Source organism: Saprolegnia diclina (genome assembly GCF_000281045.1).
Source record: "Saprolegnia diclina VS20 unplaced genomic scaffold supercont1.33, whole genome shotgun sequence".
Classification (NCBI taxonomy): domain Eukaryota; phylum Oomycota; class Saprolegniomycetes; order Saprolegniales; family Saprolegniaceae; genus Saprolegnia; species Saprolegnia diclina.
The window spans coordinates 274,767-295,603 of record NW_008246100.1 but is presented as its reverse complement, the minus strand read 5'-3'; the positions used below and the strand labels follow the sequence as shown (position 1 = coordinate 295,603).

Here is a 20,837-nt window from a genome sequence, read left to right as displayed (position 1 = left end):
GCCAATCGCGCGAACGCACGGCTATTTCGAGAATACAAATTCCAAGTGAGTTCTCCCCCCGTGGCTAATTATATGGGGCTTTCCGTTTCAACTTTTAGACTTGGAGTTTGTATAGTGAAGGATCGGCATTTTCCATTTTGACGTCGCGGAGGTAGACATCGCCCATCGTATCGATCGGGAGCTCATGCGCTGCAGGAAGCGCGGAAGATGGCTCGCAATGAGAATCCCTTCGACATGCAGATCAAGCTCCTCATGATCGGCGACAGCGGTACGAGCAGCATGGCGATCCTGCGCGAAGATCACATGGCGTATGTATAGGCGTCGGCAAGACGTGCTTGCTCCTGCGCTACGCCAACGACTCGTTCTCGCCGACCTTCATCACGACGATTGGCATCGACTTCAAGGTCAAGAACATTGAGCTCGACGGGAAGAAGATCAAGTTGCAGGTACACCCATCATGCCGGCGACGGGCAGGAGCTCATGCTAGCTGGTAGATTTGGGACACGGCAGGGCAAGAGCGGTTCCGGACGATCACGACCTCGTACTTTCGGGGCGCGCAGGGTATCCTGCTCGTGTACGATGTCACGGACCGAGCATCGTTCAACAGCATCCGCAACTGGGTCGGCCAGATCCAGCAGCATGCGGACGTGCACGTCAACAAGATTCTCGTCGGCAACAAGTGCGATATGCTCGACGACAAGGTCGTGAGCACCGAGGAAGGCCAAGCGCTCGCGGACGAATATGGCGTCAAGTTTTTCGAGACGAGCGCCAAGAACAACATCAACGTCGAGAGCGGCTTCATCGAGATCGCGAACGAAGTCAAAACGCGCTTGATGGAAGAGGGCGGGCCCCACAAGAAGGAGATTGTCAACCTCGGCGGCGCCAAGACTGCGGCCGCCAAAGGCAACGCCAAAGGATGTTGTTAAATACCTTTATCTATTAGCTCGAACACCCCTCGACGACCTTCTGCCATCGATACTGCCCGTAGTACACGATCTTCCATCGATACCCGTGAATGATGATGATGATGATGGATCTTCCACGCTCGTCTCTTTATCGCACGTCTTACTTGTCGTCGTCCGAGCCCCAGATGCTACGAGGATGCCACGTCATTCCCGCCCATTGACACGGTCGCCGTACCGTACAGTGTTGTCGTGGCTACCCGTTACGATCGACCGGCCGTCGTAGCTCACGTAGCACCCAAACACGCTGTCTTCGTGACCACTGAGCACTTGGACGCAGTTGCCGCTCTGTGTATCCCAGAGACGCGCCGTCTTGTCTGCGCTCGCGCTCACGAGGCGCGCGCCTTGCCGCGTAAACATGATTTTGGTCACCTGTCACGGTCATTGAGCACCGCGCTGCGCCGGCGTCTACCTACCTCGCCCTTGTGGCCGCGGCAGATGCAGCGCTTGTGCCCGTGCAGCGTGTCGTAGACGTAAATGGAGCCGTCGACGCCGCTCGTGGCGAGGAGCGAGCCCGTCGCGTTGAAGCAGGCGTCCGTGACTTCGCCTTGGTGGTCCTCGAAGGCAAAGAGCAGTTTGCCGTGGTGGACATCCCACACCTACACACGCCATGCGTCCAGGACACCGCGAGATAAGGCGCAGCGTACGCGCGCGGTACCGTCCGCAGACGCGCTCAGGAGCAAGTTGGACTGGTGGTTGAAGCTCACGGTCGCAATGTCTGCTGCGTGCGCGTCGAACGACCGAAAGCATGCGCCGTAGCGTGAGTCCCAGAGACGCACGCTCGCGTCGCAAGCGCCTACTCTACAACTGAAAAAATGGCTTCCAAGGCCGAGGTACCGGTCGCCATGAGGCTTGACGACGAGTCGAACGCAAAGGTGGACACCTCGGCTGTGTGCCCCACGAGATCAAACACCGACGACCCGGCCTCCACGTCCCATAGTGTCGCCGTGCAGTCCATGGAGCAGCTGCCAAAGTGCGTTCCCTTGGCGTTGAACGCTACATGAACGACTTCGCCTTCGTGGCCAGCAAAGGTCCGCGCGACTTTTCCCGTCGACGTGTGCCACAAGCGACACGTCTTGTCAAACGAGCCCGTGAGAGCGAGGCTCGAGTACGGTTGGTTGAGCGCGACGCAGTACACTACGCCGTCGTGGCCGGAGAGCACCAACTTTTGCTCCGCTTGCGTCTTGTCGCTGCGGCGGAGGAGGCGCGCCGTCTTGTCGTAGCTCGATGTCACAAGCAGCGACGCATTCTTGGACGCGACAAAGTTGGTCATGGGCTGGGCGTGGGGGCGCAGTGTCTTGCTCAGGCGAAATTCGCCGTCGTCGTCCAGTGGACACTGCTTATCTATGAGCGCGTGTAGGATCGTCTGCAGCAGCGTCGCATGGCGCGCCGTCAAGAGCGGCTCCTTCTCGATGAGCTGGTTCACGAGCAGGCGCACGTTCGTCTCGGGGCCCAAGCTCAAGAGGTCGAGCGTCGACTGCTTCTGCTCGCCCATCGACGTCTTGTAGCAAAGGCGCAGGCCCGGCGGGTAGTGGCGCACGCATATTTTTTCCAGGCGCATCGGCAACACCTCTCCAGGACGACTGTTCAAGATACACAATTCGTGTTTTTCTACGCGACCCCGCAACCGGTATATATAGCCGATATTACTCTAGGCTAGTTCTTGTTACCGACATGACGTGGCGTCATGATCGCGTTGTCCTGGGCGTTAAAGATGAGATCCAAATGCGAAGTGGCGCGGAAGTGAAACACCCGAGAGACTGCAAAAGAAGTCTCGGGTGCCAGCAAATGGAAGCGAATAATAAGCCGCTGATGGCGTCGTTCCGGCTGCGGCATCGACCGGGCAACTCGAACAGCGTTGATCAAGCAACGCAGCACCGTCGGGAGGCCGCCGGTCTGCAGTATCTGCCGGCGATATATTGGCTGTTGTTTGAGAGGATGACGTCGTACCGTGCGTGTGCCTTGAAACAAAATGGGGTGGTCGTGGCAGGTGCGCCACTCGCGTTCCAAGTAGGCGCGGTCCTCGTGCGACCAACTCGCTAACGCCGTCTCCACCTACGCGCAGCGTGAATTTGTGGGGAGATGCCAGCGCATACTATAGTAGTGTAGTACCTCCGAGCAGTTGGTGCGGAGCAAAGCGCCAAGCCGTAGAGTCAGCAAGGACGTCTTGTCTGTAGCGGTTGGGACAACGAGACGGAGGAGGTGACTATGCAGCACGCGAGGCTCGAGGTCATACGGTATCTACGCAAGCCTCCGTGGTTGGCACGCTGTCTCAAGGAAGCTGTTGCTGACCAAGCCTTCCATGAAGCACTTGATACAGGTGTGCAGCTGGACCCGGCGCTCGACACTAGCTTCGCCTATGTACCGCGTGCATGAGATTGGTGAACGTGTGCTGGTTCACCGTACTCGACTCAAAATGCTGCAGCGCGAGGAGTGCCACGAACGGAAGACTTCCCCGGCACTTCGTCGCGCGGGTGCTGCGCCACCGGTAGAATTGCAAAAGTGGTAGCTGGCCCTATCGTAGCCATGCGTTGCCGTTCGGGAGGTGAAAACGCACCTCAAAGAGAATCCGAAGGTCCATTGCAAACACCGAGAGGCCCCGCGCAAGCCACTTGCGCGTGCGTAGCGGACAAGAGCCGCCAAAAGCTGACGTGGACGTCACGACTGACTCTAGGATCTATAGCCATCCATCGTCCTCATTGTGTGAAAATCCCACCGACCGTAAAGTAGTTGGCGTCGAGAACGCGCTTCCACTCCTCGCGACCGAGACTTTGTAGCGCTGGCTCACCAAGTACAGTGCGAATCTGCATCATCGGGCTCTCATCACCCTCAGTCGTATCAGAATGCAATACCTGGTTGGGGTCGTGCATCACTTGACGAAGCGCGTGCTGCATGAAATGGGTCAGCGCCGGGTCCGCGGCCAAGCAGCGCTGCAACAGTCGAGCCTCACTATACCACTGCAAGTTGAATGCATCGTAAGATCATAAGAGACGCACAAATTCAAGTCGCTTGCCGCTGCGGTTGGCGGCAACGGAGCGATCGCCTTGGCCAGCGACCGCCGAGGCAACAAGGAGAGTCTTTGGCGCGACCGCGTCTGCCACCACACGTCCAGCAGAGGCAAGATGCACGCAACGACTGCGCACACGAAGACATAGTCTAAAGCCTTGTTATAAAACCCTCTGCTCGTAGTCGAGCGCCGTACCCAGTGGCACATAGAAGGCTGCCGGCGCGTTGTGAATGGCTTCGATGCGTCGCTCAATCTCAATTTGCTCGAGCGTTGCCGCACGGTAGCGCGCTTCGAGGTCCATTGCGCTCGGCACGCGAGACGTCGAGTGGAATACATCGTCATCAGCGCAAACTAAAGTTAGACTGAGCACGTTGAAGTGTCGACTAATCTAAATCGAGTTTGTTCGGACTTTGTCGTCGAGTCACATGCTGCGGTCGCCCGACACAGCGAGCCTTATCGTGGACGACAGAGCACGTAAAAGCCGTCGGAAGCGTCGACAGAATCCCTTGTGAGCCTCGTTCTGGACCTTGGTTTTGCCTTTTTGGCTGTCAGCGGCGGCGCCAAGTTGCGTGCAACTAGCGTCGCCAGTTACATCCGGATACGAAGTTCTATCCGGCGCTGAAAATAACTCGGTCAAAGCGTCGCTGGCAAAACGAGAGGAGCCGTTGGAGAGCTACGATGCCATCGGACACGCCGCTGCACAAGGCCGCGCACAACGGCGACAAGGGCGCCGTGCTGCAGATCCTCGAGGACCCGGACATGGACGTCAACGTGCCCGGGGCGGCGGACCGGCGCGCGCTGCACCGCGCCGCCGGTGGCAACCACGCCGAGCTCTGCACCTTGCTCATGGACCGCGGCGCGCTTGTAAATATCGTACGCGTGCATGGACGGCAACATGGCACATGTGATCTCATAGTTGTGTGTGCCTAGCCGGACAAGAGCGGGCGCACGCCATTGCACTGGGCGTGCATTAGCGGGCACAAGGAGGCGGCGGTGGTGCTACTGGAGCGCGGCGCCGACATCAATGCGGTGACGACAAGCGGGACGACGTCGCTCATGGGCGCGGCCGAGGCCGGCAAAGTCGAGGTGGTTCGGCTGCTCATGGAGAAGAAGGCCGACTCGGCGCTCAAGGACAAGGACGGCAAGATGGCGTTCGATCTCGCAATGGCCGGCAAGCACAGCGCGGTATGCAAAGCCATGAAGGAGCTCGGCGACCCGGCGGCGCAGAGCTCGTCGTGTGCAATCCAGTGAAGCGACAGGGCGCAAGATTGACTACTACTCTGTTGTACTTATTAAAGAAACCTTAAATTTTCTACTAGCGATTAAAACATTTCCTTGTGCACGAGCTTGCCCTTGATGCTGAGTTTGGACGAGTTGCGCGTCCGCTTCCCGCCCTTGGACGCCTGCTTGGCGATTGCCTTCTTGACCTTGAGGCGCACGTCTTCGCTGACGACCGGCGTTGCCCACTTGCCGTTGTCCTCTTCGTCCTCCGACTCGTCGTCGTTCTCTTCGTCCGACGCAGCGTCCGCACCGCTGTCCCGCGCCGCGTCGCCCTTGAGCGCCTGAATCTTAGCTTCCAGTTCGCGCGCGAGGGCTTCGTCGAGCTCATCGTCTTCCTCGTCCGCTGCTTCGTCGTCCTCGTCCTCATCTTCCCGGCCATCCTCATGGATCGTGTCTTTCGAGACCGTGAGCTCATGGATCGTCTCCATGTCCTTGGCCATCTGCTTGGTGAAGCCACTCGCCTCCATCTCGATATCGAGGTTCATCTCCGCGTCGCGGACGATATCCTGGAGCTGGGGCACTTCGTCGGGCACATACGAGCCGTGCTGGAGGCGCGAGAAGAACTTGACGAGGCCTTGGACATCGCGGTTGAAGAGCCTACGCCGCCAATAAGCCTCGTGGCAGCAGCGACTAAGAACGTACTCTTCGGCGTTGTAGTGGGACGTCGAGATCATTTGGGGAAAATCGATCATCGTGATCTTGCCCGTGTCGTTCATCATAATGTTGAACTCGTTGAAGTCGCAGTGCACGAGGCCGCACTCGGCGAGGCGCACGACAATGTCCATGCAGTTGTCGTACGCCTCCTTCGAGTCGGCCATGCGGCGCACCTGGTTGAGCGGGAAGCCGTCGACGAGGCTCATGACGATCGCGTGGCGGTTGGCGTCGATCGGCGTCGGCGTCGGGAACCCGCGTTCGTACAACGCGCGCAGGAACGCGTTCTCCTTCATGGCCGAGAGCTTGGAGAGGTAGAACCAGTTGACTTGCTTCTTTGTCTTGAGGTAGTCACGTTTCTAATACCCGGCATTTCGTGAGTGCGAAGGAAGAGAGACGAGGCGCGTACGTTCTTGACAGCGCGGAACGACGTGCGGCCGAGACGGTGAAACTTGATCGCGACCTCGGTGCCGTCGGGCTGCACGGCCATGTAGATGTCCGACTCCTTGCCGACGCCGATCTGGCGGCCGAGGCCCGAGATGTGGCCATGCTTCATAAAGACGCGGAGCGCGAGGAAGTCGTAGCCCATGTACGTGAGCTTGAAGCCGTCGTACGTCGTACCGTCGTGCGCAATGAGCTTGTTACGGAGCAGGTGCGAGAGGATTTTGCTGACGCCGCCGTGGCGCAGCTTGGCGATCGACGAGATGAGCTCGACAGGCACGATCTCGTGGTTCTTCATGCCGAGCTCGACCGCCGTGAGCACCTTGAAGTGGTCCTTCGTCAGGTACCGCATCCCCGTCACATCGAGCTTCATCTTCGCAATTCGTGTTTTGGCTTTTTCTACCTAGTCCCAGCCAATCGTTCTCGCGATGCCATTGGCTCAATTCAAATCCATGCCGCGATGCCATTGGACACTCTACCGCGACGGTTTTTGGCCAATGAACTCTTAGCGATCGCCGTCTTCGGCGCGTCGTCCATGCACCTCGCAACACCGGCGGCCATGCGATGCCAGCTAAAGACATGTTGTCTGCTCTCGTGTGATGCACTATTATGAGTGGCAGCAGTGGAGTTCGATGTAGTCTTGGAGTGGGGTCGCTTAGGTGACGTGGGTTTAGTCATCAAAAGCAACAAATCGGGATGGCACGCGTCCAGCTGCAGCTCAAGAAGCGCAAGCGCCAGGAGGCGCGGACGGCAGAGGCCGCGCCGTGCTTTCTCTCGCAGTCGCAGCTCGAGGCCATGACCGAGTACGAGTACGCCGATGCACAAGCTTCGTCAGCGCCGCTGGTAGCGCTGCCATCGCTCGAGGACGTCGCGCACAAGGTCAAGCGACTCCAAGACGAAGGCAACGTCTTGGCCGAAGCAGGCAATAAACACATGAGCACACCTTCCTCGCCGATGCAGCATGACGTGTTCCACTAGAGCGGTACCGGGCCGCGATGGATCGCTGGCGGCAGGCGATCGAGTACGACCCAACACACGCGGTGCTCCATGAGCTCTTGGCCCAAGCGCACTTGGCCCTTGGCGAGTTCTTCCAGGGCATCCAGGTACCAACATCTCGTCCTCGTCGCTCCACCCATCAGTCCCACAGGTAGCAACGCGCGCGGCCGAGCTCGCGCCGACGTGGGCCGACGCGCACATCACGTTATCTCGTTGCCAATTCAACTACGGCGAGCTCGACCTCGCGCTGGCGTCCTTGCAGGCCGTACGATCTTCTCGCGTCAGTCGCTCGCTTCACATGCACGCGTAGGGCATGGCGCTCGTGGTCGACCCGATCGAGCGAACAGCGCTGCAAGATGAGGCGCACGACATGATGCGGCTGCGCGCGGAGCGGGACGCGGTCCTCGGGCAGGGCGAAGCGCTGCTGACAAGGTTGACGCGACGGGACGACGTCCAAGTCGCGGAGTGCAAACTGAACCTCGCGCGGCGGGGATAAGACATGATATAAATGGTATAAATGGTCAAAATCTATCATGTTCAAAAAGACACATCCACTATCTAGTCCTATCCCTATATATTTATATATACGACAACATTGTCCGATCACGGCGAGCAGAGGCGCTTGGCCGGATGGGCCGCGCCCGCGTCGTCGTCGTCGTCAAAATCGTCGTCCTTCTCGGGCGACTCGCGCAAACTCGAAGCGAGTGAGTTCCAATGCTTGCGCTTCCGGAGCGAGCTGCCGGCAAAGACGCCGTAGGCTTCGTCGTCGTCCGTGTTGAGGCCCTCGATCGCAATGCACTCGATCGCGTCCGACTTGAGCAGCCATTCGTGGCGCCCCGACGCCTCCGAGTACACAATGTGAATCTTGTCTTGGTCCGAGCCGGTCGCGACGACCTGGTCGATCGTCCCCCGGCACCAGAGGTTGGGGCCAAAGCAGCGGGCGACGCGGTAGCCAACGTACTTGTCGAGGTCATTCCACTCGGCTTCCAACGGCTCGTAGCAGTCGAGGTCCGACTCGTGCAGTGACATCTTCTTGAGCGAGAGCGACTTGGCGCCCGAGTCTTCGCCCGACGACGCTTCCGGGCACACGTGGCCCTTCTTGGGTACGCGGCACTTGCGGCAGTGGTACCGCTTCTTCATCTCGGCCGACGAGACGGGCGACGACGACGAGTCCATCGACTCGTCTTCCGTCGACTCGGTGTCGTCGACTTCCATCCCGTCGTCGTCTTCGTGGTCGGTCACGATCGCCTCGAGGTCGTCAATGTGCTCCTTCATGAGCGCACAGAGCGTGTACGCGGCCTCTTCAATGTGCACGAGCGATGAGCCGTCGAGGTCCGAGCGCTTGTTCGTTCTCTTTTGCGCCACCTGCTTCTTCATCGTCTTGAGCTTGCGCGGCTGCGCGGTCTGCAGTGTGACGGCGCTTCTTGGCGACCCGGGTTGCCCGCCCTCGTGCATGGTCATGACGACCTTGTCGTGCGCCGCCTCGTCGTCGTTGCCACTTGTCATGCTCTGCGTCGGTGACGTTGCACCGCTGCCAAATTGCGACGGCGCCAGGAACCGGCCGTCGGCGTCCGCGGCGCCGCTATTTGCAGTCGTGGACCGCTGCGTCTCGGGGCCGCCCGACATTTTTTGCAGCTTCAAGAGGTACTTTTGAGCGTGCGTCCGGACTTGGGTCACTGTGCGACTTCGAACGACCATTTGCACGCGCTTCCACTTGTGCCCATGCAAGCGGAAGCCCTGGAGGAACCGTTCGTGCTCCTCCGACGTCCACCGGCCACCGCGAAGCGCGGCGCCGTTGTGGGTGGCACCGGTCGGGTTCTCGCCGTCATCGTCGCCAGAGTCATCGTCGTCGTCGTCCATGGACGGAGCAGGAGCGAGCGGTAGCTTGCGTGGCGCGCCGTTGCTGGGCGTCGGCGCGAGCATCGGGCCATTGGGCTGCGCCGTGTAGGCCGGCGAGATATCGACATGCTTCTTTTTGATTTTGAGCTTCAAAGACCGGTTTTGCAGGCCCGACATGTCGATCATGGCCTCGCCGAGCGGCGCGATCGGCGTCGGCATCGGGCGGTGCGGTACCTTGTGCGCCGAGAGCCGAGAACTGGTCGTGAGCTTGGCCTTCTCGACCAGAGACGAGGCGGCGTGGTATGACTGCAACGGTGGCAGGTTGACCGAGAGCGGGCCGTTGGCGCCCATGTCGTCGCACGAGTTGCGGTTCAGGATTGTTGCAAAGCCAAACGCGGACTTTCCTCGCCATGGGTGGTCCTAGATATGATACACAGCATGTGTAAGATCCCCGGCCATGGGAGCACGGCAAGCGCATGGTCACGTACGTCGTGCGGCTTGGTCATGTAGTATGTGTTGGCCGCACTGGCGAGGTCCATGGCCATCTTGGGCTCGACAACCGTGTTGTTGTACGCAGCCATGTTTTCCTTTGCCTCGGGGTTGCCGTCCCATGCGACGTCGATCTTGCGGGGTTCCATGGCTCGGTGGTGTCTATGTGGCGGGCAGGGTCTCTCTCTAGCAGGCGCGGGACGAGGCCTACGCAGCATACGAGAGCATGAGGATCGGCGTCGTCCAGGCCGATGATCCATCCCGCCTACCTGTCTTGACCGCGCGGATGTGATTTTCGGCTCGAAAGTTGCAAACTGCTGTCTCTTTTATTTTATTATTTTTAGCCGGCGATGTAGACTTTTTACTGGCTTTTTAAAATAGCCGCCGTACGTCCATCATCGTCCATTCCTCTCCCCCTTTGTTGTCGCGTTCCGTACGTACACCGTACATTGTACAATCGAATGGACGGATCCCCGCCAAACGCCCACCAACACTCGATATCTTTTACTATTGGACGCCGATCTTTGCCCATAGATCGGCCCGTGTATCTTCTTCTCGCGTCATCTCCATTTAAATCATATTAATTTATTATTCTTTTCTGCCATTTAATTACGTGACGCGGCCGACGCCAATAAGATCGCCAAGCGCCGCGCCGTCAACAAAAAAAGACGGCGTCCGGATGTGGATTTCGGCAGCGTTCGCATACAGTGCGCAAGATATTTAAATAAATCCTGTGCTGTCCCCGACCCCTACAGCGCAAATTTTAAAAAAACGGACCTTGGCATTCAAAACCACTCAACTTTTACACCGCCGCGTTGGCCAATCACGAATCCCCAAAGATCTATTCGCTTGGATTACTAGCTCGCGCCTTGGATCGCTTTTTTCCTCCCTCATTGAAAGGCCCCACCTGGTCAGGATCTGATTGGCCATTGAATAGGATACGCGCGTGTGATTGGCGCGATCTTTCGGGACAACGTTCTCCAGGCTTGAACTTGCCCCCCAGTAAAAAAATAGCTCCGACAGCCATACAGCGCACAAGGTTACCCGCGAAAGATCTGGTTTCGACCAATAAAATTACAGCCGAGAAGATTAGGTGCGGATCATTGGACCGCCGTGTAGTATCGACACTGTCGCGCACTTATGGGGGCGCCGCCATTACGCATTACGCGGAGTAACAAGCCATCGGGACCGTGCCTCGACAAGCACTGCGGGACGCGTGCCATCGGTCGCAAGCGCGCGCCTCCACCGAGGCCGAGGCGAGTTGCAATAAGATCGTTTTCTTAGCGATGTGTGGTTTTGACGAGCGAACACCACCCAATCTGCCACATCGTTCGGCTTCGAACTTCGGGCGAGGCGGCTTGTCTCAGGAACCAGCTGTCTTGACACGGCGCGTCCTTACCATCGCGGCGTCACGCTTCAAGTCATCCAACGGCAAGCACGTTCGTGGAAATAGCAGGGTCAAGATCGGATAAAAACACCCAAATAAGCCGCACAAGATCGGCGTCGTGTCGGTTGTCGGTTGTCCCACGGCGAGAACGTCGTTGGTCACGCGATTCGGCGCGCGTCTGGCACGCCCTCAAAGCCATGCAAGCGTGAAGATACTACAAGTGATATCGTTGCGACGCTGGACCAAGTCGATTACATCCACATTCGTCCGAGTCCAAAAGCTCCTGCAAACCTCGTCCGCGCCGTTGCTCACTAGAGACAAGTGATAGGTCAACACTGTCGTGCAAACTGCGTGTTTTTAGCCCAAGATCGCATCCGATGCAAGCTGTCGACACCGCCGCCGCGATCCAGCCGGTCGCGGACACCGTCGCGACCGACGACGAGGCCCGCAAGCTCCTCAAGAAGGTGCTGGAAAAACGCAAGGCGTACCAAGCCCGGGCGGCCAAGGCCCTTCGGCGCGAAGAGGCTGCGCGCCTCAAGGCCGCCAAGGAGGCCGAGCGGGCGCAGGAGGCAGCCCAGCGCGCGCTACGAGACAACGCGTCCGCAAAGACGTCCCCTAAGAAAAAGAAAAAGCCCGAGTTGGCCAGCGTGAATGCGCCACCGCCACCGGTCAAGACGCCCAAGGACTTTGAAGTCCCATCGCTTCTCGGTGGTGCTGGCATCGCGTCCGAGACACCAACGCTGACAGCGCTTCTCGTGGTCATGACGCACTTCAAAGGTGCACATTTACCTCCGATACCGCCCTCTGCGCGCAGCGCTGTCGAGGCGCTGCATGAGCTTTTGACGGACCCGGTGCTCGGTGGGCTCAAGCAAGCCCAGTGCAAATTGCTTGTGAACCCGTCCATTGTCGAGTTCCACGTCGAGCTTGCATCGTTTGAAGCTGTACCTGTCAACGGCTCGTTCTTCTTGCTCATCATTGTACGGCTCGATTCCAAACCTAACAGGTCAACGTCTGGACTAGTCGCATGGTGTCCGCGTCGTGAGTGGGCCGCACCTTGGCTCGTTCGTGCTCTTTCCCGAGTCGCGCCTCTCGTCGATCGAAGAACTCGCGCTCACCGCAATGCACGAGCGCAAGCTTGTGGACGCTCTGTCTCGTACGCGCCGTTGCCATCCTAGATATGTCGTATTTCTTATAGGCATCCCGTCGACGAACAAATGTATCGCGCTCGACGTCTGCCAGGACCAGGACGTGGCGCCGAATGTGACCGAGACGGCGATCAAAGGCCGCGTGCATTCGGAGATGGCCACGCGTCTTCTGACTCTTTTCCATGAGAAGCGGGCCTCGGGGGCCAAGGAAGACCTCCCGATTTTCGTCCTCGAAGCCTGCAAGACCCGCACACAGGTAACGTCCGCGACGCTCGCAGCCGATGCCACGGCGGCGTAGACGGCGCTCTATAGCGCCGACGACCACACGGTCCAAAGCCTCTTTCCGCGCCGACTCTTGGATGCGTTTCGCGGGGCGGGCGTCTCGCAAGGCGTTCTCGACTACCACGGCAACTGGGCCGAGGACAGCACCAAACTGCCATACATTTACCTGCGCGACGTCGTCAACTATGTCGTCTCGCGGGTCCAGTACGACGCCTACTGCTACGCCGAGCGGAGCAAGCCCACGGAGCGCAAGGCGGCGCTGGCCCAAGCACTCGGCCCGTCGCTCGAGCAGACACCGCAATTTAGCACCAAATTATCGCTTGTCGACTTTCCACTCGCTTTTGCGCCGAGTATAGATTCGTTGATGCACTTTATTCACTGGCCGCCACTCATCCACGGGTGTAGAGCCCCCGAGTGTGGTGCCGGCAGCCCCGACGCTGGTCCCCACGAACGCGCTCACGTCGATCACCGTCATGTGGAGTGCGCCCTCGCCCGTTGCCAACCCGCGCCAGCCGTTCTCGCCCATCCTCGGCTTCCACGTCGAGTTCAAGGGCATTGGTCGCGCGTGCGAGGTCAGTTCCACCTCCAGCGTTTCGACGGACACACTCATTTGTGAAAGGAAGACGTGGCGCCTCGTCGGGACGTACCTTGTCCGCGCGTACGACCACGTCGTGCACGAAGCCGTGTCGCTTACCACGACTGCCACGGCCGTCGGTCTTCTGCCCGACGCTGGCTACTGCTTCCGCGTCCGCGCGCGCAACGCTGGCGGCTGGGGACCCTTCTCCCCGCCGTCGCCCGCCTTCTGGACCTGCGCCGGTACGATGGTTACCCCAACCCTACACTTTGACGACACAATGATGGGTAGTCTCGTCGTCGACCAGCTACGTGGTCGATGCGGTGGCAGCGACGCACCTCGGTGCCACTGGTATTGTGGCATGGATGGCACGCTACGCGAGCGTCAGCGGTGTCCAGCGCACTGGCTGCGAAGCGCTTCGTGTCGTCGTGCTCGGTTCAGGTACCACTCGTAACACTAGGGTCGCAATGACCATGACAGGGCGTAGGACCCGCCGATGGGACGGGTGCGATGAGTGCGCTCCAGAGCGCTGCGCTGGACGTGGTCTTTGCCGCCATGAAGACGTTCACCGACGATTTCAAGCTCCAGGAGGCGAGTGCAACTGTACTTGGCCACCTCTTTCGCCACGGTTGTCTCCGTCCGACGGACGATACGTACGATCCTCCTTCTCATCGTCAGAACGTAGGCGACGTCCGGCGGAGCCTCTCGTCGACACAAGTGCACTCGGCCAAGTTCCTTCTCGAGGCGCTTCAAAGTCGGTTTCCTGCTACCCAATACCCGTCGGGCCACACGACGGCACGCTGGGCACTGCGCCTCTTGCACCAACCGGCGCCACGCCGTCGCGCGCTTGGGCTCCAAGAGGCCGCCATGAAGATCCAGGGACTGTACCGCCGGCGCCAAGCCCGGCGAGCACTCCGGGCGGTCGCCGCCGCAACGTACCAAGCAGCAGTGGACCCGACAACGGGCCTGAGCTACTTTTACAACACCATGACGGGCGCAGCCATGTGGACGGTGCCCCCCAGCCTTCGGCAATAGCGAAATGGGATCCGCGGTCGAGTTTACAACTCCCACTAGTGCTCGCGTACTTTCTCGAGCACGCAATTTCGACTAAGAACTAAGTTGATGTCTGCGAGGGCCAATGGGCTGAGCCACGTATTGCCGTTCGAGCGATCTCACCGCGCTCGTTATCGGGTTGCGCAGTCGCTGCCAGCGACGGATCTGTCGAGCTCTTAGCCAAGTCGAGATCGACTGAATTCGATGTACTGGTTGTATTTATGGTGGTGGTTAAGTGAGAATACGAGTCGTCTTGGCTTAGCGTCTCCGGATGTTGGCCTTGGCCTGCGCGCGTTTGACGTGCTCCTGCTTCTTGCGCGTGCGAATGCGGGCTTCGCGCTTTTTGGCCTCTTCCTTTTGCTCGCTCGTCTTGCGCTTGATCTGCTCCTTCTTCTCGAAGCGCTTGTCGACCTTGGCCTTCTTCTTCTTCGGCCCGTCCTCGTCGTCGTCATTGTCGCTGCCGGCCTCCGAGTCGGACGCGACCGTGCCGGTCAGCGCCTCGTCGTACTCGGCCTTGGTGATTTTGCCGCGCTTAAACTTCTTGTACAAGCGCTCTTCGCGGTCCAGCTCGTCCCACTCTTCGACGATCTGCTGGTGCGCGCCCTTCTTCTTTTCACGGCGGCGCGGCCCGTCCGTCTTGGCTTCGAGCTCCTTGCGCTTCTTCTCTTGCTTCTTCTCAAAGTTCTGGAGCTTCTCCGCCTTGTGTTCGGCCGCGATCGTCACGAGCTTGGCCTGGCGCTGCTTCTCGCGCGCCTTGTCCTTGTACGGAATGTCGACGACCTTGACACCGGCGGGCTCAAACTGGATCGACTCGAGCGCGCGGAGCTCGTTGATTTTGGGCAGCTGAAAGAGGCAAAAGCCGACCGCGACGCGCGCCAAGTCCAGATCGCGGAACCGGAAGATGAACTGGCACTGGTGCTCCTTGTACGAGCGCAAGAACGAGATGAAGGCCTTCGTGCCCTTCTCCAGCACATCCCGATCGGTCATCTGGAAGGCCTTGACCTTCTCAAGGATCCCGACACGCTTGGCGTCGTCGACGACCAAGTCGTCCATCTTGGCGACCGGGACCTTGCGAATGCGCAGGAAATTCACATACGCATCTTCGTTGGCCGAGAGGAACGTGAGCGCCGAGCCGTTGCGACCGGCGCGGGCCGTGCGGCCGACGCGATGCACAAAGAAGTTTGGGTCTTGCGGCGGGTCAAACTGGACGATCCAGTCGACGTCTGGGAGATCGATACCGCGCGCGACCACGTCCGTGCACACGAGGAGGCCGGCGCTCTGGTTGACAAAGGCCTCGTAGTACGCAATGCGCTTCTTGGGCACCATTTTGCCGTGGAGGCTCACGACCGCAAGGTCGGGCAGAAGCATCTCGAGGACTTTGCCAAAGAAATCGACGCTCGCGCAGGTGGAGAGGAACACGATGCACTTCTCGTTCGGGCGACCCGCGACAAATTGGATGAGGGCTGCGAGCTTGGCGTCGTACTCGACTTCGGCGTACCAGTTGGTGAGCGTCGTCGGCGTCTTTTGGTCGACAGCCAGCTGCACCGAGACCGTCGCGGGGTTGCGGAGACCGGCGCGGGCGAGCGCCTTGACCTCCTGCGTCTGCGTCGCCGAGAAGAGGCCCGTCCGGCGCTGCTTGGGCAAGCGACCGAGAATCGCCGTGATGCTCATTTCAAAACCCATGTCGAGGAGCGTATCGGCTTCGTCGAGGATGAGCGCTTCGAACTCCTTGGTCTCGAGGATGCCCATGGCCGAGACGCGGTTGAGGATGTCGTCAATGCGGCCGGGCGTACCCACGATGACGCTCATGCGACCTCTCGCGGCGCGGATCGAGGCCATGTCTTCGTCGACGCTCGTGCCACCGACAAAGAGAATCACTTGCACGCTCGGTAGCGCCCGCGAGAAGAAGAAGCACGCGCAGTCGTAAATCTGACGTGCCAGCTCGCGCGTCGGCGAGAGGATCATTGCCATGAGCTGCGTGACCTGCTTCTTCGTGGCAATGTTGGCCGCGTCGTCGTCGGTCGTGGCTTGCGACCGGCGGCGCAGCATCTCGACGATGGGCAGCACGAACGAGAGCGTCTTGCCGCTGCCCGTGCTCGCGTCCACAGCCACGTCCTTGTTGGTGAGGAAGAGCGGAATCGTCGCGGCCTGGACGGGCGTCATGTCCGTGAAGCCCATCTCGGCGACGCCCGCGAGGACTTCGGCGCAGAGCGGAGGTTGGCACTCGTCGAACTTCATCTTCCGGGTTGAAGTGTGAAAACCAACCACCACGGTTGCGCGTGCAACCTCTAGCAATGCATATATGGCGCTAATTTTGATTGCCGGCCAAGCAGCTATTTACACGCCGCTTTACGTCTTCAATCGCTATCCAAGTGCGTCATTTGAACTATAGAATGGCGTGCATATAGTCTACGGATAGACAGGCCGAAAGATCAAATATGAGAGGTAAAACTGGGCGCAGGGTCGTATCCAGAACCGACTTATCCGGAATGGAGGAAGCTCGGGCGTTTAAATACGTGAACCCATCGCTGCCACGGCCCATGACGACGCCAGCGCCGAGCCAGAAGAAGCCCGAGGCCGCCAACCTCACGTCGCTGCACCAGTACCGGACGCAGACGATGAAGGACTACGGTCTCATGATCGAGTACAAGCACATGAAGCAGCATGTGCCCAGCGGCATCTACGTCCTCCCGAGCTTTGACAAGCCCCGTCTGTGGCACGGTGTCATCTTCATCCACCAAGGCCTCTACCGCAATGGCATCTTCAAGTTCTCGATCCATCTTCCAGACGAGTAGGCGCGATTGCCATGGGCGAAACCTCATTTTCGCTGGCTGGTCGTAGCTACAACGGCATTGGCACGTACCCGCGCGTCGAGTTCTACACCAAGGTCTTTCACCCGTTCGTGAACCCTGACGTGCGTACATCTACCATCGGCATGGTCTAACCATCGGCTTTAGACGAACGAGCTCGACTTGCTGCCCAAGTTTCCGACGTGGGACCCGGATCTTCACTATATCGTGTCGGTCCTCGTGTACATGAAGAGCATTTTTTACACCAAGGAGTTTGCCTCCGACCTGCGCAACGTCGCCAACCCTCGAGCACTCGAAATGTGAGAGACCAATCATGGTGCAACTGGAGGCTTCATGCGATGTAGGTTCCGACGCCACCCCGAATCGTACGTCGAGCAGATCGACGCCTGCGTCGAAAAGTCCCTGGAAACCATGTACCAAAACGAACCGGGCTCGAGCCTGCGCTTCACCAAGCCAATCCCGGCCCACGAGAAGCTCCGACAGGAGTTTCTCCAGCAGCTCGGAGGCCAAGTACGTCGGATGGGACTCGATCGTTCTCTCACTCATTGGATCTCTAGGACACGGCGGGCAACGATAGCGCCTCCGAAGACGTGCACATGACGGCTCCGATCTCCGTCATGGGGCTCGACGACGAGTTCAAGCAGGTCGACGAAGAAGACGAAGACGGCGAAAGCTCGAGCTGAGCTCGCTGGCCTGTATGCCTCACGTAGTGTACTGGCTGCCTGTCTATAAAGAGACTTGTACGGAGCAAACGATTCTGGTCTAGCTCACGGCTCGCCTCGTAGTATTGTCCGCCCTCTCTCCTCTCTGTTGTCGTCGCAGGAAGCGGTCCATTGCTCGGTGGATCCAACCCGTGCATGCGTGTCAAGCCGCCTGCAGCTGGTGGGCTTGTGCCGAAATTAATTTTTAATTGTGGCACATGTGCCGAATGGGGCAAAACGAAAAACGCGTCGCGCTGCGTCACCGCTCAGCGTCACACTCAATATGCCAGCGCGTCGACGTGGGGCCGATAGCCCGCCAGCGACCAAGGCGCCGCCGCCGCAAGACGAGGACGCGCGCCTGTGGGCGCCCAATCTGCACTCGACTTTCTCGTTCCTGGCGATCGTCCGGCTTATCTCGGCGCTCGTCAACATCCAGTCGGACTGCGACGAAGCGTACAACTACTGGGAGCCGCTGCACAACCTCCTCTACGGCCATGGCTTCCAGACGTGGGAGTACAGCCCATTGTACGCGCTGCGGTCGTACTTGTACCTTGTCGTGCACGGCGTATTGGGCAAGGTCGCCGGCAATGTCCTCTTTGGCTCGTCCAAGCTCGCGTTCTTCTTTGGCCTGCGCACGGCACTGGGCTTTGCCTCCGCGCTCTGCGAAGCCGCCTTCTACCGTGGCGTCGTCGAAGCCTACGGGCCGCGCGTGGGTCGCTACACGCTCGTCTTGCTCGCGTGCAACAGCGGCATGTTCCAAGCCTCCACAGCTTTTCTGCCGAGCTCGTTCGTCACGTACCTCCTCATGCTCTTCTCGGGCTTTTGGATGACGACCCAAGGCGAAAGCTTCAGCGCGCCCGCGCTCGCGTCCGGCGTGATCGCTGTCGTCTGCGGCTGGCCGTACGTCGGCGTCATGTGCGTCCCCTTTGCCCTCCAGTCGGTTCTCGCGTTTGGCGTCGTCCGGCCGATCGTCACCGGCGTGCTCGTGCTCGGGCTCATTGTCGGCCTCGAAGTCGCGACCAACTATTACTTCTACCACGCGTGGCTGCTCCCGGCAATCAACATTGTCCTGTACAACGTCGTCTCGGCGGGCTCGGAGCTCTACGGCGTCGAGCCGTGGACGTACTACGCTGTGAACCTCTTGCTCAACTTCAACGTGGGCTTGCCCCTCGCGGTCGTCAGCGTGCCCATCGCCCTCGCCCATGGCGGTCTGCGCTTCGTCCACCTCACCCCGCTCTACCTGTGGCTTGGCATCATGTTCCTCCAGCCGCACAAGGAGGAGCGCTTCTTGTATCCTGTGTACCCGTACTTGTGCTTGGCGGCCGCGTGGACGCTCGCGACGTTCTTCCGCGTTGCGCGCCGCGTCGCCCGCCCCGTCGCCCCCGTGCTTGTGACACTTGCGCTCACTGCATACGTGTGCCTCTCGACGATGCGGGTCGTCAGCATTACGACGCAGTACGGCGCGCCGCTCAAGGTCTACCAGTTCCTTCACGACCACATTGAAGCGAGTACGAACAGCTCGACGCCGATCCGCGTCTGCGTCGGGAAGGAGTGGCACCGGTTTCCGTCGCACTTTTTCCTCCCAAACCATGCGCGCATGGCGTTCGTCCGCAGCGGCTTTCGTGGGCAGCTCCCAGGCCACTTTGCCTCGACGTATGACGTGCCCTCCCACATGAACGACCTCAACTTGGAAGAGGTGTCGCGCTACGTAGACATGGCGACGTGCGACTTTGTGGTCGATCGGGATGTCCCTGCGTCGATGGCGCACCCGGACGAACCGAGCTTGGCCTCGCATCCGGCGTGGACCCCGGTGTACGCCGAGCCGTTCTTGCTTGCCGAAGCGTCCGATCGGGTTGCACGTGCGTTCTATGTGCCCTTTTGGACGCCCACGAAAACCGTGTTCACCAACTACACCGTCTATGCCCCGGCGTCGACGTAGAGTCTCGGCCAATGCAGTGGGACGACCAAGACGCTAAGACGCTAAGACGCCAATGAACACGCTTGCGCATCGCGTGCCCTTCAGACTGTTGTCGTGCGACCAAGCACGATGGGCACGCAGCTGGCATGTGTAGCGACAGGGTGTCGACTGCCTTACATAGTACAGAAAAGCCCGCCAATGGATCGACGTCGAGGGTTCGACGCCGATGATTTGTACTGGATAGGCCAATTGCGCTCGACATTGGGGATGGCGAGTAGCCAGCCTTTGTTGACCTTGTTCTTGGTCGCCTCTTGCATTTGCGCTTTTCTTTCAAGGACAGCAGAAGGGGAAGCCATGACGACGCACTCGCCCCTCGTTGCCAAGTTTGTCGCGATGCGGGCCCACATCCAGGACGCCGACGTCGACCTGCGCCGGCAGCAGTCGCGCGACCGCCACGCGCGCTGGCGCCTCCTGAACGATCTCCAGCGCCTCTCCGCCTACGCGCCCGAGGTACAACAGCTCGCACGGGCCAAGTTTCGCAAGCAAGACGCCGTGTACGCCGGGCTCACGACCCGCCGGCTTCCACCCCTCACGCAGCGCCGCATGAAGACGCTCTTCGACATGCTGCCGCAGCCGAAGGGCCTTGCCGCGACCCCGCCGCCGTTGCCCAAGCCCATGCGGGTGCTCCGCGCAACGCCGGTCTATGCGCTTGGGTCGCTTGGACGGCTCCCGGTGCCAGCGCACGTCAGCTTTTGCTGCCGGTGATCGCTCAGATCTGACAAAATCAAATATCGTTCAGGTCGCATCACCAGTTGTCCCAGATTGGATGACAAGTCAGGGAGAGGCGGACCAATAAGAACCAAGATACAGATACCATGAGCCAATCGACTGCGAGCACGAGCGCGCGGCGGTCGCAGTGACACGCCACCACGTTAGAGTGCCGACGCAGAAACTGATAGGATATTCATTTATAGAGGTACCTCGACCAGTTTGCAACGCGGCAGTGACCAATTTTGCCACGATGGCCGAGTCGACGGTCTACCACCGAGGCGCCCACAGCGGCCTCGAGGATGACGACGGCGACGCGCTGCTGCCGTACGACAACGCCAAGCCGGCCTTCGCCATGGACAACGGCGTCACAAGCACGCTGCGCTCGGCGTACTCGTCGTTCGTCACAGCGCTGGTACGTCCTTTCTGGCGCGGTCGCCACAACTCATGTCGACGCACAGCTCTACATTCCGTCGTTCGTGGGCTGCTGATCGTGGCCGGTGGTGGCGACCAACTTTCTTACTGCGTGTGCT

The 20,837-nt window shown here is 59.7% G+C and overlaps 13 protein-coding genes across 13 annotated transcripts; 8 read left to right on the top strand and 5 right to left on the bottom strand.

Moving 5' to 3' along the window:
- The first annotated feature begins 106 nt into the window (after positions 1–106).
- On the top strand, positions 107–1,061 carry SDRG_10056 (rab family, other). The gene is made up of 4 exons (XM_008616028.1): positions 107–151; positions 196–268; positions 319–446; positions 495–1,061. The coding sequence occupies exons 2-4, from the start codon at positions 208–210 to the stop codon at positions 924–926; spliced, it is 621 nt and encodes a 206-aa protein (XP_008614250.1). The 5' UTR covers positions 107–151; positions 196–207; the 3' UTR covers positions 927–1,061.
- A 4-nt stretch (positions 1,062–1,065) lies between these two features.
- On the bottom strand, positions 1,066–2,528 carry SDRG_10055 (hypothetical protein; the record flags this gene model as incomplete). The annotated part of the gene is made up of 5 exons (XM_008616027.1): positions 1,800–2,528; positions 1,610–1,761; positions 1,379–1,561; positions 1,141–1,334; positions 1,066–1,093 (listed from the first exon to the last, which is right to left on the bottom strand). The coding sequence occupies exons 1-5, from the start codon at positions 2,521–2,523 to the stop codon at positions 1,066–1,068; spliced, it is 1,281 nt and encodes a 426-aa protein (XP_008614249.1). The 5' UTR covers positions 2,524–2,528.
- Positions 2,529–2,618: 90 nt separating this feature from the next.
- On the bottom strand, positions 2,619–4,270 carry SDRG_10054 (hypothetical protein; the record flags this gene model as incomplete). The annotated part of the gene is made up of 10 exons (XM_008616026.1): positions 2,619–2,867; positions 2,913–3,017; positions 3,075–3,203; positions 3,255–3,319; positions 3,369–3,477; positions 3,520–3,639; positions 3,683–3,766; positions 3,815–3,911; positions 3,959–4,118; positions 4,165–4,270. 10 exons carry the CDS (start codon positions 4,268–4,270, stop codon positions 2,619–2,621), a joined length of 1,224 nt encoding a protein of 407 aa, XP_008614248.1.
- Positions 4,271–4,647: 377 nt separating this feature from the next.
- SDRG_10053 (hypothetical protein) lies at positions 4,648–5,220 on the top strand (the record flags this gene model as incomplete). Its single annotated transcript, XM_008616025.1, has 2 exons — positions 4,648–4,842; positions 4,900–5,220. 2 exons carry the CDS (start codon positions 4,648–4,650, stop codon positions 5,218–5,220), a joined length of 516 nt encoding a protein of 171 aa, XP_008614247.1.
- Positions 5,221–5,230: 10 nt separating this feature from the next.
- On the bottom strand, positions 5,231–6,743 carry SDRG_10052 (Atypical/RIO/RIO2 protein kinase). The gene is made up of 3 exons (XM_008616024.1): positions 6,311–6,743; positions 5,893–6,260; positions 5,231–5,847 (listed from the first exon to the last, which is right to left on the bottom strand). Exons 1-3 carry the CDS (start codon positions 6,713–6,715, stop codon positions 5,292–5,294), a joined length of 1,329 nt encoding a protein of 442 aa, XP_008614246.1. The 5' UTR covers positions 6,716–6,743; the 3' UTR covers positions 5,231–5,291.
- An 83-nt stretch (positions 6,744–6,826) lies between these two features.
- SDRG_10051 (hypothetical protein) lies at positions 6,827–7,888 on the top strand. The gene is made up of 4 exons (XM_008616023.1): positions 6,827–7,264; positions 7,321–7,445; positions 7,490–7,603; positions 7,649–7,888. The coding sequence occupies exons 1-4, from the start codon at positions 7,039–7,041 to the stop codon at positions 7,832–7,834; spliced, it is 651 nt and encodes a 216-aa protein (XP_008614245.1). The 5' UTR covers positions 6,827–7,038; the 3' UTR covers positions 7,835–7,888.
- On the bottom strand, positions 7,857–10,016 carry SDRG_10050 (hypothetical protein). Its single transcript, XM_008616022.1, has 3 exons — positions 9,936–10,016; positions 9,666–9,873; positions 7,857–9,597 (listed from the first exon to the last, which is right to left on the bottom strand). Exons 2-3 carry the CDS (start codon positions 9,813–9,815, stop codon positions 7,942–7,944), a joined length of 1,806 nt encoding a protein of 601 aa, XP_008614244.1. The 5' UTR covers positions 9,816–9,873; positions 9,936–10,016; the 3' UTR covers positions 7,857–7,941.
- A 975-nt stretch (positions 10,017–10,991) lies between these two features.
- SDRG_10049 (hypothetical protein) lies at positions 10,992–14,356 on the top strand. The gene is made up of 9 exons (XM_008616021.1): positions 10,992–12,030; positions 12,074–12,206; positions 12,249–12,454; positions 12,497–12,830; positions 12,886–13,052; positions 13,104–13,296; positions 13,346–13,495; positions 13,542–13,682; positions 13,740–14,356. The coding sequence occupies exons 1-9, from the start codon at positions 11,431–11,433 to the stop codon at positions 14,087–14,089; spliced, it is 2,274 nt and encodes a 757-aa protein (XP_008614243.1). The 5' UTR covers positions 10,992–11,430; the 3' UTR covers positions 14,090–14,356.
- On the bottom strand, positions 14,308–16,365 carry SDRG_10048 (hypothetical protein). Its single transcript, XM_008616020.1, has one exon. The coding sequence runs from the start codon at positions 16,343–16,345 to the stop codon at positions 14,366–14,368; it is 1,980 nt and encodes a 659-aa protein (XP_008614242.1). The 5' UTR covers positions 16,346–16,365; the 3' UTR covers positions 14,308–14,365.
- Positions 16,366–16,591: 226 nt separating this feature from the next.
- On the top strand, positions 16,592–17,712 carry SDRG_10047 (hypothetical protein). Its single transcript, XM_008616019.1, has 5 exons — positions 16,592–16,898; positions 16,949–17,021; positions 17,065–17,216; positions 17,262–17,427; positions 17,475–17,712. The coding sequence occupies exons 1-5, from the start codon at positions 16,597–16,599 to the stop codon at positions 17,598–17,600; spliced, it is 819 nt and encodes a 272-aa protein (XP_008614241.1). The 5' UTR covers positions 16,592–16,596; the 3' UTR covers positions 17,601–17,712.
- A 189-nt stretch (positions 17,713–17,901) lies between these two features.
- SDRG_10046 (hypothetical protein) lies at positions 17,902–19,557 on the top strand (the record flags this gene model as incomplete). Its single annotated transcript, XM_008616018.1, has 1 exon — positions 17,902–19,557. One exon carries the CDS (start codon positions 17,902–17,904, stop codon positions 19,555–19,557), a length of 1,656 nt encoding a protein of 551 aa, XP_008614240.1.
- A 333-nt stretch (positions 19,558–19,890) lies between these two features.
- On the top strand, positions 19,891–20,301 carry SDRG_10045 (hypothetical protein; the record flags this gene model as incomplete). Its single annotated transcript, XM_008616017.1, has 1 exon — positions 19,891–20,301. The coding sequence occupies one exon, from the start codon at positions 19,891–19,893 to the stop codon at positions 20,299–20,301; it is 411 nt and encodes a 136-aa protein (XP_008614239.1).
- A 256-nt stretch (positions 20,302–20,557) lies between these two features.
- On the top strand, positions 20,558–20,795 carry SDRG_10044 (hypothetical protein; the record flags this gene model as incomplete). The annotated part of the gene is made up of 2 exons (XM_008616016.1): positions 20,558–20,719; positions 20,766–20,795. The coding sequence occupies 2 exons, from the start codon at positions 20,558–20,560 to the stop codon at positions 20,793–20,795; spliced, it is 192 nt and encodes a 63-aa protein (XP_008614238.1).
- Between the last annotated feature and the right edge of the window lie 42 nt (positions 20,796–20,837).